General features: G+C 57.7%; 1 protein-coding gene across 3 annotated transcripts in view; it reads right to left on the bottom strand.

Moving 5' to 3' along the window:
• Positions 1 to 5,695: 5,695 nt before the first annotated feature.
• HSPA12B (heat shock protein family A (Hsp70) member 12B) overlaps positions 5,696 to 16,908 on the bottom strand; it is a 63,971-nt gene continuing 52,758 nt past the window's right edge. For all 3 annotated transcript variants that reach the window (XM_073343064.2, XM_073343066.2, XM_073343065.2), the window contains 3 exons: positions 11,347 to 11,605; positions 10,546 to 10,649; positions 5,696 to 8,766 (listed from right to left, as the gene is read on the bottom strand). In XM_073343064.2, the coding sequence (XP_073199165.1) occupies positions 8,123 to 8,766; positions 10,546 to 10,649; positions 11,347 to 11,605 (1,007 nt within the window). In that variant the 3' untranslated portion in view covers positions 5,696 to 8,122. The remainder of the gene's footprint in view (positions 8,767 to 10,545; positions 10,650 to 11,346; positions 11,606 to 16,908) is intronic.

Below are 16,908 nucleotides of genomic sequence, written 5' to 3'. Positions count from 1 at the left end.
CTTGGTTTGTTTAGAGTAAAACTCTCCATTTTTTGTTTGTTTGTTTGTCTTGGTGCTAATTTGTGTTTGCACAGTGCTGGGCCTGCTTTCGCTAACAGGCTGTAGATTTTTCTCTCTGTTGTATACTGGGGAAAGCCAATTTTAAAATAATTTTTTGTAATGTCTTGAAAATCTTTCTGTTCAAAGTTCGACTTCCTTGGGAAAGCTGCAGCAGGCGCTTCTGCAGAGCAGCCTCCGGAGCTTCCCTTCAACTTCCTGGAGGTACGGATTATTAGTTAATACTTGGCTAACCATGGCGCCTTGGAGCCGCAGCCATGGACCCGGATCTCACTGTGCCAGACGCTGGACAAACACAGAACAAAAAGGCAGTCCCTGCCCTAAAGAACTCACAGTCTAAGTCAGGGGTGGGCAAACTACGGCCCGCGGGCCAGATCTGGCCCATCAACGCTTTGGATCCAGCCCGCTTGATTGCCAGCCCCACGCTGCTCCCAGAAGCAGCCGGCACCACGTCCCTGCGGCCCCTGGAGGAGAGGGGGAGGAGAGGGGGAGCAGAGGGCTCCGCACCCTGCTCTCGCCTGCAGGCACTGCCCCCCTGCAACTCCCATTGGCTGGAAACGGAGAACTGCAGCCAATGGGAGCTTCGGGGAAGATACCTACAGGCAAGGGCAGCTCACAGAGCCCTCTGCCCCCCCACCCGCTTCCCCAGGGGCCGCAGGGACGTGGTGCCGGCTGCTTCTGGGAGTGGCACTGGGCCAGGGCAGGCAGGGAGCCTGCCTTAGCCCTGCTGCACGTCGCTGCCACCCTGGAGCCGCTCAAGGTAAGCAACGCCGGGCTGGAGCCCGCACCCCGAATTCCTGCCCTGAGCCCCCTTCTGTACTCCGCACCCCTTCTGCACCCCAACCCTTTGCCCTGAGCCCCTTCCTACACCCCACACTCCCTCCCACACCCCAACCACCTGCGCCTACATTCATGGCCCTGCATGCAATTTCCCCACACAGATGTGGCCCTTGGGCCAAAAAGTTTGCCCACCCATGGTCTAAGTATAAGACAAGAGAGAGCTGGTAGAGCCAGACAGAATGTGAGCACAAGGCCGGCAGGCCAGACAGTTGTTGTGCAACACACCAGCTATGTCGTGTGTTAAGGTTATTGTTGGCATCACAGCAAATGAGAGTTAAAGAGGGATTTGATGGGGTGGGGACACTCGTGTTTCCCTTTTCAGAGATGCCATTCACTTCAGATTCATTCAGAGAGTGAGTTGCTTGAGGGATAGTGGCCAGCTGCTCAGAGTCAGATACCACAGGGATGGGCTTGCTATGAGGATGCAATTCAACACATAGTGTTGGAGAGGAGTGAACAGAACCTCATGGCTACATCCTTGTCACAGCAAACCCTTCTGCACGGGGCCCTCTCCGACCAGCCCCACCCCGGCCCAAACAACCTCAGTGATCCGAAACTCAGATGAGCAGTGTTTCGTGGGTGAGGACTTTTAAGATTCTTTGTCTTCTCCAAGCAAAAGCACAAGGACCGGACCCTTTCATGCTGACCTTGTGGAGTAGGACCTCACCTGGTGGGAACACGGGCCTGGAGAATGTGAAGAGCAGGGATTCCGCCACAACCGTGGGGAAGAATCTCGTGGGCCAGGTTAACAGCTTATTCTTATATAAGGTGGGTCGGTTGTTAGAACATGAAATGTGCTCGCAATGGGCTTCTAACACTGCCACAGTGACAGTTTGCGTAGGAAACCTGAGCTCAGAAGTATGGCGCAGCGCAGAAGGAGCATCCTTCAGCTTAGTCACGGCCACAGTGGGATTGGGTAGTTTAATGAAAGGGGGCAGGGCTTCAGATGTGTCACGTCCCACCTGATCCTGTCTCTGGGCTGCAGAAATGCTTGTCTCCTTCCTCCACTTTATGGCCAACTGCCATGGCTGCCGAATGAACACATCTCCAGTGCTGGTCTGGACACATGCCAAGGATCAAGATATGCTTGTGGGGTGTCTGTTTTACACAGTCTGCCTGGGCTTGTGTGCAACATGCCATAAAGCTTTTCCATTTAACGTTATCCGGCCTGCTTGCCTTCCTGGCAGGGGGATTTGAGACAGCTGCTTAGCAAGGACATGCCCGTGAACCACTGTCCCTGGCCAGGAGCAAAGCTGGCATGGCGAGGGGATCCTTGGTTGGGATGAGGCATGATCTAGTTCCTGCGACCAGACTCGGAGCTGGACACCCCCGAAGTGTCATGGATACATGTGCTGTTTGTTACGTTCCTGTGCCAAAAACGCATCTCATCCAATCATGGAATAGAAACATTACCATGTGCCAGAGGTGAGCCAACCACCACTAGCGGGCGGGAACGTTCAGTGAGCAGCCTTGAGTTGGAAAACGGTCAGAAAACACGTGACTACTGAGTGCGGTCGAAGGAAACTAACCAATTTTCTAGCTGAAAAAGGAATAGAATTGAAATGACACGATGAGCGTACTTGTCCCCTCTGGCCTTGAAATCCAGGCAGCACAAGTCCTACCGAGTGGCAGTGTGTGCTAGTGGGTAGGGGACAAGCCTAGACTTGGGGGACCTGGCTGTATTCCTGGAGCTTTCCACCCACCACTCGGTGTGTATCTTGTCAATTTTGTCTGTAAGTTCTTGGAGACCGGGACTGTCTCTTACAATAGCACAGAGGAGCCCCTGTCTCAGTTGGGGCCCCAAGGGGCTACTGTTCTGCAAATAAATCACACGTTTCGGGTTGAAGTTGAATTACGTATTAAATACCCAATGAGACGCCGTCAGCGACCAGAGCCTCATGGCTCTGGAAACCTTTCCAGCTGCCATTTGGCTCATCCAGCCAGCCGATAACTTAGACCTGGTGTCCTACGCCCATGCGCCACCTGGAAAGAGGAAGATAGATGGTGGAGCGTGGAATATGCACCGGCACAGAAATCACTATCAATCCCTTCCCCTGCCCTCTTGGAAGCCTTCCAGACATTAACTGGATAATTGCTTTCTGCTGCTACTCACTGTGTCTATAGATTGCAGGCATCACTGGAGGCAGCAGGGTTTTCCTTTCCCTAAGGGAACTTGCGCAGTGATTAAATCAGCTTGGAACGAAACCTAAAGAGGGGAAAACACAGCGCCCACTTTGGCTAACTCCCCAAAGACCCTCACTGCACGGTGCCATGTTACAGCAGCCCTGGCTGTCCACACTGCGGAGCCGGGGAGTTAAATTAGAGACACCAGGGTAATGGCTTAGCAGCAGAGAGCATCGGCCCTTGAACAGCTCATGCTGGTCTGTCAAGCCAATTACCGCAGCGCTGCTGTTTGTTTGACTTGACAGATTTCAAACAAGGGGAGCAGAGAGCGTGCTCTTGGGATTAAGGCACCGCAGCTGGGTTGAGAAGACTCTCAGCTCAACGTCTGCTCTGCTCTGGACTCCTGGTGTGACCTTGTGGAAGTCCTTTAACCGCTTTAGGTGTGGCCACACTGTGCTGTAAACCCAGGTCTGTGGGACCAATGCTTGGGGACTCAGTGTTTCCAAGCCTACGCTTGAGCGTCCACACTGCATTGTAAACTTGTAAACCTTACGAGTGCTGGGCCCCAGTCTCACAGTTGTGCTAACGCATCCATATTGTGCTACGCCGATCTTCTGACTCGGGCTGCGGCTTGAGCTGCATCCACACTGGAAACTGGCTGGGCTTGGGCCCGAATCACAACAGGACTCTGGCTCTGACTCACCCTCCTAGTAGCAGCATAGGACCTGGGTCCTAAGTGTGTTGCTGAGCTGTCAGTAACTTGTGTGTGGACGGAAGGGGGCTTGGACTCAAACCTGAGGCCACATCTGGGCTTAGTGTGCCGTGTAGCCACACCCTGTGTTCCCCCAGCAGAGTCCTTCATATTTCACAGATGTGTTGTGAGCATAGGCTATAGAGAAGAACCAGCCATCACTTGCCAGGTACTGCTGGCCTGGGCTGGATTCACCCGCTGCCCCGAGTTCTCATCAGTGCATCTTCCTCAGGCATTGTAGGTGCCTTTGAGTCACTGGAGGGGTCCTGGGTTCAACTCATGATGGCTTGTCAGACTAACGAAAGCTTCGCCTTTGACCAAAGCTTCAACCCCACATGCCGTGAGTTGAGTTCAAACCCGCTTCCCCATGGCCAGTGGTTCTCAACGTGTTGCCTTGCTAGGACCTATTGTGTTAACTGGTTCTCCAAATATACCCTACGGGTGAGCTCCACTGCAAGAACCAAGTGAAAGGTCATAAAATGTCCCAGATCCTGCTTCTCAACCCATTTCCCATTGCAGGCCGCATCTGCAGCTCTCTGTGTGTTCTGTGGGCTGCAGCCGCACGGTGTCTATAGTCCCTGTATGGCCCTGAGGTCACATGGGCCGCAGCTGTGTGCTGATTGGACCGCGGGTTGAGAACCACTGACCTAGACCAATAAATGCCAATGGAAAAGGTACAAAAGGGAGCCAGGAGAAGTGAATTAAAAAGGCCCACTGATGTAACTCAAGGACTGTGTTAACGTTATGGCTCATATGCAAGAGACACTGGGGACCGGAAATCAGTGGAGCAAAATTGGTGTGTGGGAAATTAGGACTCATTGCTGGACAAAATAATGAAAGGATGGGCTCTCCTGCCATCAGGGCCGTGTGGGAACCTGAAAGGAACACATTTGTGGGAGAAAAATCAAGCAGCAGCTGTCTGATAACTGCTGGCCAGGAGATGGGTGAATGGGAAGGCGTGAGCTTTACTATCATGGTGGCACAGCCAGGACCCGCTGGTTCACCATTGTGTGTCGTCGTCCTGACCAGACCAAGTGCGGGACCCAGAGGGCCCCACCACCTCCCCTGGCTCCGTCTGAATCCCAAACACCACCTGGGATGTCAGACTTTGTCAAACCCCCTTCCTCTCATCTCCCGGGTGTGTTTTTTCTTTCCCTACCTTATTTCCTATCCCCCTCCTGTTTCCTTCTGTCTAATCAGAGCTTGGTTTAGCTGGCCAAGATTATATTTTGCAACGTAGCTGTGAGCCTGTGACCAGAAAGGCAGTAAAAGCAGGTCCCTAGCTAGCCTGATGCTGCTACGAGTTTGCCAGGGCTCGCAGTGGCTGATGAGACCATGGGCTGGGCCTGGGTTGCGCAAGCAGTGAGCTCGCCAGTGAAAGGCAGCACTGGAGGCAGACGCCGTGTTTTTCTCTCGGCTGCTCTTTTCTCTCTGGGGACGTATTTGTCTTTTAGCAAATCGGCTCGGTCTTTAACAACAACCACAACAGTGACTGCTCCAGCCCATCTCAGCTAATGTCCTCTCTGTTCCCCAAGCGGAGGGGTAGCATCATCTTTGGTCCCACCTAGGAGCCTGTCAGACAAGGGGCTGAAGTCTCTCTTCACCCCACCCCGAACCTTGTTTAAAACTTTAGTGCCGAGATCCTTTGGGCCCATTTATTCCAACTTAAAACAATGAGCCTCCACTCTCTCCCACATGATCCTTCTCTTCTTCAGCTGGGCCCCACCTTCCCTTCTGCAGCATGGGAAGAGTGGTGTGGGTGTGATTCCTTCACACCCACTGGTGAGCCCCCATGTTAAGAACACCTGCTCTAGCTTGAAGACGGCAACTTAGTTCTTCTAACATGGCACAAGGGCGAAAGCAGACCTGCTCTCGCCACTGCTTTAACGCCGTTCCCCCCCTCAAAAGCATTTTCCCCCTCCCTTGGCTGCAGAAGAGTATAATCGTTTATTTTGATTTCCATCACATAGCATACTTCTCTTAAACACCGGATAAAGGCCGCACGCTTGCCTCACTAGTGCCACAGATCCAGCCATAGTGCTTGCCTCTTGCACCTGGGGGGGGGTTTACATGTGATATGTAAAAATAAAAATTTGGGTTTACAAAAAAATACATATATTTATCGAAAGGAGCCTTTGTCACTGGTCACCATTGCTTTGTCCCCAGCCACACAGCCTGCCAGTAATCTACAGATCAACTGGTATCAACCACGGCAACTCCCCCTTCTTCTGCCCTGACGGGATCTGTCTGTGGTCGCTTCGGCTGAGCAGGGCCAGGAAAAAGGTTCCTGACCTTTAACTCCTGGGTAGGGACTAGCTGGCCAGCAGAATATTCATTAGCCAACTAAGGCAGCTCCCGGGTGCCAAATGAGCCAGCAAAGCTAGTCAGCTGGGGCCGGTGGTGTGGCGAAGTGGGAATTTTTGTAATATTTTTAGAAAGCCGCAGCGTGCCTCAGTTTCCCCTGTATGCTGCATTGTTACCTGTGGGGGGAACAGGTCTGCTTGCTCTTTGCAGAGGTTATGGATGTGGATGGCTCCTAGTTGTCTGGGGCCTTAGGGCCCATATCAGTGGAGCATCTGAGAAGACAATGGCAACCAAGGACCATGTAGGGCCCATCCCTCGGCAGGAAGCCACACAGTGTTTGCCCAACTGGGGAACAAAGGATGGGAGGAGTGCAGGGGGGTAGTTGAATGTTGGCTGCTGCAGGAGATGGGGCCCCCCTGAGCTGGGACAACGCGAGGTCAGAGGGTCAGGGCTCCAGGCTCTGAGCTGACTAGGATGGAGTGGGCTACAACTTTCTTTTCCTTATGCTAACCCAGGATGTCTTCTCCAGTCACCTAATAAACCCCACTGCATCCCCATGCTCTGTGAGTGTCCCTGCGTCGCTCCCTAGGATCGTACAAGTCTCCCTGGGGGCCTGTCTCAGTGGGACTCGCAGAGTGGAGCTCACGGGGTGAAGGAGGGGTCCTGGAGGTCCAGCCTACGGAGGCGGTGAAGCATGGCTCACCCTGGAGGAAGAATGAGATCCTTAGGGGGTCTGGCACAGAAGGATTCCTCCTGGAGGCTGTTCCAAAGCTGGGGCCAGAGCTCCAATCCTGCGGCTCTGTGCCCGGTGGCAAGCTCCAGCGGGGTACAGAACTGCAGTGCAGGAGCAGCGAGGCGAGCGCAGGTGAGCTGGATGTACTCCTGGACTGAGCGTGACCCCACAGAATGCCAGGGCAGAGCGCTCCCACTGGGTTCAGTCCCTGGAGGAGCGAGTGCCGCTTGCTGCATTGCATGCAGAGGTCACTGGGAGAACATCCGCCGGGGAGCTCTCTGAACTTCATGCCAGTAAACCGTCCAGGCACTGATGCCGACATCATGGAGACGGAGCCACTTTATCACGTCACCTCCTGCTGGCCACCAGGCTGCGTTTGCTGCCAGCTTGGCTTTGTGTTTACTTGGCCAAGACATGCACGTGTGCCTGGGTGCTGGGCTGACATCCTGCTGAAGATCCTGCTAAGGAGCACTCTTGAGAGGCCTTTGAGACCCGAACTGTGAGTCTGACTGGCTTGAGCCTCGCACTCCAGGGGGAACTTCCCCAAGATAAAACAAGCCAAAACCAAATCCGGTTTCTGAGTAAGAGGAAGAAGGGTTTGCAGCTGGAGGAGGCCTTCTCTTGTAGCGTTCGTCCTACAGGAGCAGAGGGCTTGTGATTCTGTGAACACAGAGGGTCCTTCTCCCTCTTCAAAGAGGCTGCCGGCAACATTGTCCAGTTCAAGTGAAGTAGCTACTGGCTTAGAGCTCATGGAAACTCAGTTAGGAGGTGGATCACTTGATGATTACCTGTTCTGTTCATTCCTTCTGAAGCACTTGGCATTGGAAGGCAGGATACTGGGCTAGATGGACCAGTGGTCTGACCCAGCATGGCTGCTCTTATGTTCTTAGGGTCACTGCTGCCTTGGCGTGTCCCCGTAGGATAGATTTTCTTCATCACCCTGCTGTGGCGGAGGGTAGCCTTGTGACACAGCAACGCCACGTCGGCCCTGAGGTGAATTCAGGACTCCTCTGATGGAGTGTGTCTGGCGCAGGGACCTTGACCGCAACCTCTGGCAGGGTCCCAGCGAGGACCATGGGTTCCCCGTGGCTTGATTAGGTTTGTGAGTCAATGAACCATTGTTCCCTAGCAACGTAAAGCTCCTCCAAGTCCGGTATCGCTGTTGCTGAGGATACAAAGCGACTGCATCTCGTGGTGTGAACCGCGCATGGATGTGAGCACCGAGGCATGTGCTGTCAGGGGAGAGGGGCAGATGGTTGTGGAAGACACGCCCCGCGCCCCCGCAGCCTCTGAGCTGTCCCTTCCTTTGGGGCTCAATTGGACAGGAAATCGATGGCAGCCCTGACTGTCTTGGAGGTCCTGACATCCATAGCTGCCACCTTGAGCTCCGTGTCCCCGAACTGCATGCTGGCCCGGATCTCCCGCCGGCGGCTCTTGAGGCAGCTCGGCTCGTCCAGCTCGTCCAGCTCCAGGCTGATGGTGCCGCACTTCCTCACCCCTGGGTCGGTGATGTAGATCACGTCATCCGAGGCGCAGCAGTAGATGTTGATGATGATCTTCCGCTGCCCTACCCTGGCCGGGCAGTAGCTTCTCTGCACCACCTCGCCCAGAGCCACCGACTGGTCCACAGAGACAAACTTCTCAAAGATGTCTGTGCACCAGTTCTTCCCCTCCTTCACCAGCAGCTTCTCCTTGGGGTGCTTCCCGTCCACAAATTTGTTGAGTACCCCCACGCCGTAGGTCAGGGGCGAGCGCCTGACCCTGACGATGGTGGGGTCGAGGCCGAAGAGCACCGCCCCTTTGAGGATAGTCAGCCCGACGTCCTGGGGGATGATGACGCGACACAGGCTGCCGAAGGCCGATTGGACGGCATGCTGGAGCATCGCTGACTCGGCAAAGCCCCCTACCAGGAAGAGGAACTTGATGCCTTTGACATCTGGCTTCTTCAGGAGGTCATCTGGAAAAGAGGGTTAAACAGTGAACCTGGCCCTGCTCCTGACTGGGTTTGGGTGGGTGGCCGGCTGCCATAACATCTTCATTAACCCCTGGGAAGAGCAGGGGAGTGGCCCGTGAGGGACCATGATAGAGGAGTTGGGGAGGGGGGAGAGTGACTCAAAAGGAGCTGATCCAATAGGATTTAGGTGGGGAAAGTCCCAGTGAATCCATGGAGTGGGGGTGGGGATCATGACCCAAAACAAAGCTATTCGAGCACTGCAGGGGTTGAAGGGAAGGATGGACTGGGCCCTAGTCTAGGACTAGGACTTCAGGGTTCAATTCCCTGGTCTCACTCATAGGCCAGAAGGGACCATGGTGCACTTAGAGTTTGACCTCCCCCGTAACCCCGGCCAGAGACCTGCCCTGAATTAATACCTGTTGGAACCGGAGCACCTCGGGCAGAAAATCACCCTGGCTGGAGTTAAAAATTGCCCCAGTGAAGAATCTCAACCACAACCCTGGGGAAATTGTCCTGCGGGCAAGACCTTGGGTTGGTCAGTGTCTCTCTGTGCCTCAGTTTGTCCTCTGTTCAGGGGGGATAAGAGCTCTGCCCTACAGCCAAATCCATTAGACGGTGAAGCTCTCAGACCCTGATGGAGGTTGGATAAGCAGCGAGGCAAAGACGCAGCAGGGAGGGTGGGCAGCAAATTTAGGTGGGAGTTTGCAATGAGCTGAAATCTGTGAAGCGGAGACTCCTGTGCACGTTAGATCAGGTCCCTGGGAGGCACAAAGGCTAGTGCAATTCTGGGCTGGAGAAGCATAAGAAACAGCCAACCTGGGTCAGACCAAAGGTCCATCTAGCCCAGTGTCCTGTCTGCCGACAGTGGCCAATGCCAGATGTTTCAGGGAATGACTAGTTGGGATTATGGGTTCTAGGGCACATTACTTCACACTTGTCAACCCTGAAACTGGTGACAGGGAGAGGAAAGTCCCTTTCCCACAGTCCTGCAGCAACATTGTCAGATATTGACGCAGGGGGGGCCGGTCAGAGATGAGCAGCTGAAATGCTCAGGGCCTAGGAGGGATCCATCTAGGAGTTAGATCTCTGGAACTGGTGCAGGTGGGGAACAGACCAGGCAACCAGGAGTGGTACCAGGTATATAGCGGGACACAGTCTCTCTAGGTACCCCTATGGCCCCCTCCCCTCCATGCTGCAGTGTCTGAGCATCTCACAAATGTTAGCAAATTTCGCCTCACCCCGGTGAGGTAGGTATATCACCACCCCCTGTTTTATAGATTGGGAAACTGAGGCACAGAGAGCTGAGCAGCCAAAGGTCACCCAGGAAGTCTGTGGCAGAGTTGGGAACTGAGCCCTGGTCAGGCTCTGGAACAGTCTCCAAGTAATCACCCGAGCCAGCGGCGAGCGTCTCAACCCACTGGCCCACGTCGCAGAGAGCGGCTCTGCACCGGGCACGGGATGGACCCAGGGAACTGGAGTCAAGGACCTGCCTAGGTACTTCCCCCCTCCCCTAGCCCTGACCCTCCTCGGGGCTCACCGCCTTCAGTGAGGGGAATAGCCCTGGTCGGAGCCCAGGAGATGACGCTGGCGTGTGGACTCGGGCTGGAGCACAGCTAGCTGGGAAAGGCTGGAACAAGGGAGCCGAGGTTCCCAGCTCTGCCCCTCGCTCAGTAGGGCCTTGGGCAGCCGGGGTGGGAGAGGGGGGGAGCTCCTCTCTCCCCAGGCTGGATCAGGCCCCGCGGTTAGGGAAGTAGCAGCCAGGGTCCCTTCGCTCAGCCCTACCGATGTGCTGGATGATCTGGCTGACGGTTGGCTGGAAGAGGTCGTTCATGGCCTCCGACGACATTCGCAGCATCCCCTGCGAGGACCACTTCACAAAGTTCACACTGGGCCAAAAGAGCAGAGGGGAGTGACTCTCCTGGGCTCCCATAGGCAGGGCCAAGTGGTGCCCGGCCCCCCAGAGGCTGCTGGCCAGGGCTGCCCGCTCTCATGCCTGCTGCAGAGAGCAACGGGGAGGGGGCTGTGTCCTCTTGCCCCCTCTCCCCATTGCACCCATGGGGGCTGTGGGTGTCCTGCCCCTAAAAGCCCAGAATCAGTCCCCCACGTGGCCCACCACCTCAGTGCTACTTGGCCCTGCCTTGGTGCACCTCTGCCTCCACCCTGGCCTCCCCCCGGCACTGGCTCTGATGGGCCAGCCTCCGCACCCTCTGCCTCCTGCCCCTGGGCCATGTCCGACCCCGGGCCATGTCCGACCCCTCACCATCTCCTGCCCTTGTGCCCACAAACAGCCAGGTGGGGGAGGCCAAGAAAGGTGTCCACACCCCTTCCAAATGCCCCACCAGCCTGAGTAACTTCCTAGTTGCTGAGCCCCCAGGCCGGGCCCAGGGGCATGGCCCTCTGTCATTAGCGGGAAGGGCATGACCCCATCAGCAGGTACCAGTAGTAGGCTGTTGTCTTCCATGTGAACTAGCCACTAGAGGGGGATGTGACACAAGATCTCATCCGAAGCTCCTGGCCCCCCTCCCGGCACAACTGGGGGGCCGTTCCAAGCACACCTCAGCCCCGCCCAGCCCCCTGCCTCACCTGCTCCGCTTGAGCGCCGTCTCCACGTTCTGGCCCCGGTGCCGGCGGTAGAAGTCGATGAAGGAGAAGGGCAGCGAGACGTTGAGGGGGTTGGAGCGGAAGGGCGCTGCGGCCCTCTTGCGGGCCTCGAAGGCGATGGTCAGGTCCACCCAGGCTGCCGGGCGCTTGGCCTTGAAGGTGGCGATGAAATCCTCCCCGAAGATCTGGCCCAGCAGCCTCTCGAAGGCCAGGTCCACCCCCACCGCCCCATAGGGGCCGCCTGCAATGCACAGCCACTGCGGAGTTATGGGGTGCGGGCAGAGCCAGGGCAGGGACAGGCCCCCAGGAGTGATGGACACCCTGCTGGGACGGGGGCAGGGCGGGCCTCCCCAAAGCGGCAGCTGGAGGCTGAGCTTGTCTGGGTGAAGGCATTTTCTGCTTATGGGTCTGAGGTGTTAATAGCACTGGGGGGAGCCAGCTTATAGCAGGGGCAGGGGCTGGCCAAGCTCTGCTAGTTCTGATATACAGCCTGCCCTGGTCCTCCAGCCTGCTCCCAGCTCTGGCCCCCCACAGCTCTGCCGGTGCCCCTCGGTCCTGACTCACAGCCCCCCTGCTATCGCAGTCCTAGGGTACCCCAGCCCCAGCTCTGCTGGAACCCCTCAGAGCCAACCCACAGAGCTGCCCTGCTAGCCCAGCCCGGGGCACCCATTGGAGCCATGTGGCTAAGGAGCCAGAAGTGGTACGTGGGTCCACTCCAGATGCACAGGACCTCTGGTGCCCCCCACATTCACCCAGCTCTTGGGGCTCCACGGGCTTGTGGGTAGGGCTCAGCCCGCATCCTGGGGAAGGCTGAAGGGGGAACTCTCCGCAAGGAGCCGTCCCCCCATGGCGCAGCATCCAGGGCTGGTTTCCATGGGAAGGGGCAGTGGTCAGGGCTCAGTGGAGGGAAATGGCTCCCTGTGCCCAGCTCCCCGCTGAGTCGGGGGCACGTGGGTGGGCAGGAGATTGGGGAGGAAGGAAACCCAGCGGGCCAAAGCGGCTGGTGGGGACCCACTGCAGGAAACCCCCATGCTGCAGGGTAGGCAGCTGCTGTTTGCCTCAGGGTGCCCCCCCCCCGACCCCAGTCCACTGCGCACAGCCCTTGGGGAGGGGGTCGGTCCCAGCTCCCCTCCCAACAGGCACGGGAGTCAGCTACGCTGCACATCACAGCTCAGCGAATGTTCCCTTTTCGTCCAACTGCCCCGGCCCTGGCCCCGGGGGGACGCCATACACACCCTGCCCCACAATACGGGGCTGGCTCCGCTGCACACGAAGCCTGGCTCTTTGGGTCGTGGGGTTTCCAAGCCTGCGCTCGAGCGGCTACTCTGTGTTGTACCCCTGGGTTTACAAGTGTGGGGGGGTCCCAGGTCTCCCAGCCGTGATAACGAGGCCACACTGCAGACCAATGGGCTTGGGCCTGTGTCACGGCAGGACTCGGGCCCTGGGCCGCCCCTGCCCTGCAGGGTTCTTGGCCCCTGGGCCTGAGCGCTTGCTAACCCGAGTCGGACTGATTTGGGTGTGGATGGAGCAGGGGCGCGGGCTCACAGCTGAGTGGCAGCCCGCTTAGTCTGCAGTGTAGCTGCCCCCCAGCCTTGGAGACAGCCCACACAGCCCCCTCTTTGCTGGGGCTTTCCCACACTCGTCCGGGCCCCACCCAAGTTTATGGCCACGTGCCCACTGGTCTCAATAGGGCCAGGAAGCCGCCCATGCTGATGGCCTCGGCCGATGTGCACAGCCGCGCAGGGCATCACAGCCAGCCGTTCCTGCATGGAGCCCTGTAACCCGCCCCTGGCAGAGAGCGTCTCCCACAGCGACGGCCATCTCCGGGAACCGCCTCTCCCCAGGCTGGACAAGTCGTGGCTACGATATCCCCTCCCCAGGGGAGCGAGCCCACCTCACCTGCGCCCCAGGCCTCCCCTCCAAGAGCCCCTAGGACCTAGAGCCCAGCTGGAGTCCAATAACAACAGCTCAAGCAATGGCTGGTCGCCCCACCGCATTCCCCTTCTGCCCCTGCAGCAGGACAGGGGACCTGCTACCTGGTGAACCTGGCCGACCAATGCTCTGCGTGTCCATCCCTCTGGCAGTCGTATGCTGCCCCCAGCACGGTGGGAGCTGAGCCCCTTCTCCCCAGCCCTCTGCCAATGCCAGTTCATGATCATCTGCCCCCCACGCTCACGGAGACAGGTCAGTATGATCACTCCCCATCACACACAGGGGGAAACTGAGGCACACAGTGGCACCTACCCACTGCAGACAGAAAACAGGGCTGGGGCTAGATCCAGGCACTCCCCAGCTCACAGTCCACATGTGCAGCCTGCTGGACCCTGCCTCTCGGGAGGTGCGGTAGCCAGGGCTTCATTTGCAGTGAAAACAGTGCTGGGGCCCTGCCCTTGCCGCAGCCTTCTCGCTCGAGGCGATGGCAATGAGCTAGACCTGGGACTAGACAGCAGGGAGCAGCCCGGCCTCATGGCCAAGGCTGGAAATAGCCACTAGCCAAAGCGCCAGCAGATGGTGCTCAAACCTAGGTTGCAGAGTAACAGCCGTGTTAGTCTGTATTTGCAAAAAGAAAAGGAGGACTTGTGGCACCTTAGAGACTAACCAATTTATTTGAGCATGAGCTTTCGTGAACTACAGCTCACTTCATCGGATGCAAACCTAGGTTGCATCGTGTCGGGCCGCGGTAGGCCCAATAAACCCTGGTCACCTGGGGCTTGTCTGGCGCTTTCTGGCATCACTCGGTCGCTGCTTTTGCAGGGGCTTGAAAAACCCTCAGAACGCAAAGCTGCTACTGACGACCTCCTTCCCCTCAGCATGATCGGGTGTGTGACACCCTAGGCTTTGCCTGTATTCTGGCGGGAGGAGAGGGGGGGGTCTTTTCTATGCTCCCGGACCCTCCCCTCTCAATAACCTCACTGCACAGAACCCTTCTGCCATGTGACTGGGAAACTTTACCATAGAAACCCAGCGCTGTCTCTCACCCTTCTCTTAAGTGGCTTAACGTGACTCCAGGCCATTGCACTTCCTCAGCATCGCTGCCCATGGTGGGGACCTCTGCAGGCCCCCAGCAATCCTCCAGTCGGAAGTCTATAGCTAGTTTCCCTCTGGACACCAGATGGTGCCACAACCCCTCACTTCACTGAGCCGCTGGGCCTGGGAGCGGGACTGGAGCTGCATGCTGGGGGGCACTGGGGAACTGTCCCTGGGAGAAGCTGTCTCCCTAGCTGAACCGGTAGCTCCTGACAGCAGGACGCAGGGTTTTAGGCCTTGTCTACACTACACAGTTTTACTCTGACATCATAACACCCACCCCCGTCATCCCCCCCCCGAGCAGTGTAGGGCTTATGTCACTGGAGTTAGGGCAACGCCATGTCTGTGTAGACACCGTTTTCCTTACATCAGCTGTTGGCTCTCATTCTTGTCTATTTCATGGCTCCTCTGGAGCCCTGAACTTGACAAGAAAGCCAGCTCCCACTCTGGAGCTGGGTCTCTACTCCAAGCCGGGTTGCCGCCCGGGCTCCCCACAGGGAGCCCTGCTGCCTCCTGGGGTCCAGGGGTCCAGCTCCCTGCTCCCCCCTGGGAGCATGGCAGCCGACCGGACTCCTGGTGCGGATCTCCCACAGGAGGCGAGAAGCCCCAGGTGGCTCCCTCTGCTCCTGGCTGGGAGTGCAGAGGTGAGAAGCCCTGGGCAGCTGCCCCACTGCTCCTGGCTGGGAGTGGGGAGGAGAGAAGACCAGGGGAGCAGGGGCAGAGGGGCTCCCGGGGGGATCTGCATGGAGCAGCGAGCCCTGGCTCTCAGCGCCCCACACGGCCCCTCGTCAGTCGGTGGACGTGCTCCTGGTGAGGACGTGCACCACCAGAAGGAGGGTAATCTGGACATCAGCCACCACGGTAGTTAATGCGGTATGCGGTGGCTGTAAGTCGACCTAACATGGTCGACTTATCTTTGCCGTGTAGACATAGACTCATTCTGGACAATCGCCTTTCCTTCTGCGGCTCGGGAACGCTCCCGTCAGTGGGGACGCCCAGCGGGCAGGACACAGCCACGGGAACAATCCTGCACTGGCTACTAGGGGGCGGGAGTGGGATGGCTCCTTGGACGTGTCACACTACCTCAGTCCAAGGCTGCGCCCGAGCCCCCCCCCAGCTACGGCCACTGCTGCTCCAGCTCGTCCCTGCTAATCACACCCCATCGGGTCACTGCCCCCCCCCGTCCCCGCCGCCTTTACCCACAACACCGGCCTCCATCACCCACAGCGTCAGAGGGGGCAAGGCCAGAAGGGACCACCGGAGCATCCCGTCTGCCCTGCTATATAGCCCGGGCCACCGACCCCACCCAGCCCCCGCGCACTGACCCAGCAACCGGCGTTACCCCAGGTGTGACAGCCTGCAGGAGCCCACGCACCAAGCGGCACCAGTGGCCGAGGGCCCCGCTATGGCAGCGAACTGATTAGGCAAGAGAGGCCCAGCTGAGCCTGGCAAGTGACTCGCACCCAGCTGCAGCAGAGGAAGGTGACCCCCTCCCCCCGAACCATTGCCCCCTCTGACCTGGGGGGAAATTCCTTCCCAGCCCTACACGTGGTGATCAGTAAGACCCCGAGCACTTGAGTATGAACCAGCCAGCCAAGCAGCTGAGCGAGCAAGATGTTCGGTGCCAACTGGGCACCTTGGCCCAGCCTAGCCCATGTCCCATCTCCTGCCGTGGCCATCCCTGATGTTCCAGAGGAAGGAGATTAAAAAAAAAAAACCCTCCCGGAATATACTTGGTGGTGGGGAGAGAAATCCCTTCCTGACCCCAGCCTGTGGCCAGCTGAAGTGCTGAAGCATGAGTTTTGGGAACATAGAACATCAGCCGGACGTGAGCCCCAGGGCTGCTGAGCCCTGCATGCCACCATCACGAGCAACCCGCGTACAATCACACTCGCCTTTGTCCAGCTCGCTCTTCGAATTAACCCCGTTCTTTGCCTCACAACCCCCAGCGTGTGAGTGTGTGTGTGTGGGGGGGGGGGACTGACCCAGCACCTCGCCCTTCCGATGGTGAGACACCTTCTCAGCCATAGCCTGAATTTGCTCGTGGCCAGTTTATCCCCATTAGCTCTTGTGACCATATTGTCCTTTAGCTTAAAAGCTCTTCACCCTCTCCGGTGTCCCCCACCCCACACCCCCAATGTATTTACAGAGCGCAGTCAGATGCCCACTCGGCCTGTTTGCTAGCCAAGCTCTTCCAGGCACCTCTCCTAAGCTAGGCCCTCCAGGCCTCAGCCATCACCACCTTCCACCCCGCATGGGCCACCCTCCCTGACCCGATCCGTACAGCCATCACCATCCCCTCCTCCGAGCCCTCTCCAGACACACCCGTGCCTCAAGGCCCATGGCACCATGCTGGCCGATGAGAGGCAGCCCCGGGGCACTTTGCTCCACAGGCTTTTCCCTCAGGAGCAGTGACAGATGGATGCTCCAATCCTTCCACCCAATACAGAGGGTCAGCCGCTAGCTGGGGAGGGAGGGGGGGAGCATTTGGGGGTCTGATCCAAAGGCCATGGGAGT

Source organism: Lepidochelys kempii, chromosome 4, assembly GCF_965140285.1.
Source record: "Lepidochelys kempii isolate rLepKem1 chromosome 4, rLepKem1.hap1, whole genome shotgun sequence".
NCBI lineage: Eukaryota > Metazoa > Chordata > Testudines > Cheloniidae > Lepidochelys > Lepidochelys kempii.
The sequence above is the reverse complement of the archived record's forward strand: the minus strand, read 5'-3'. Positions and strand labels throughout refer to the sequence as shown.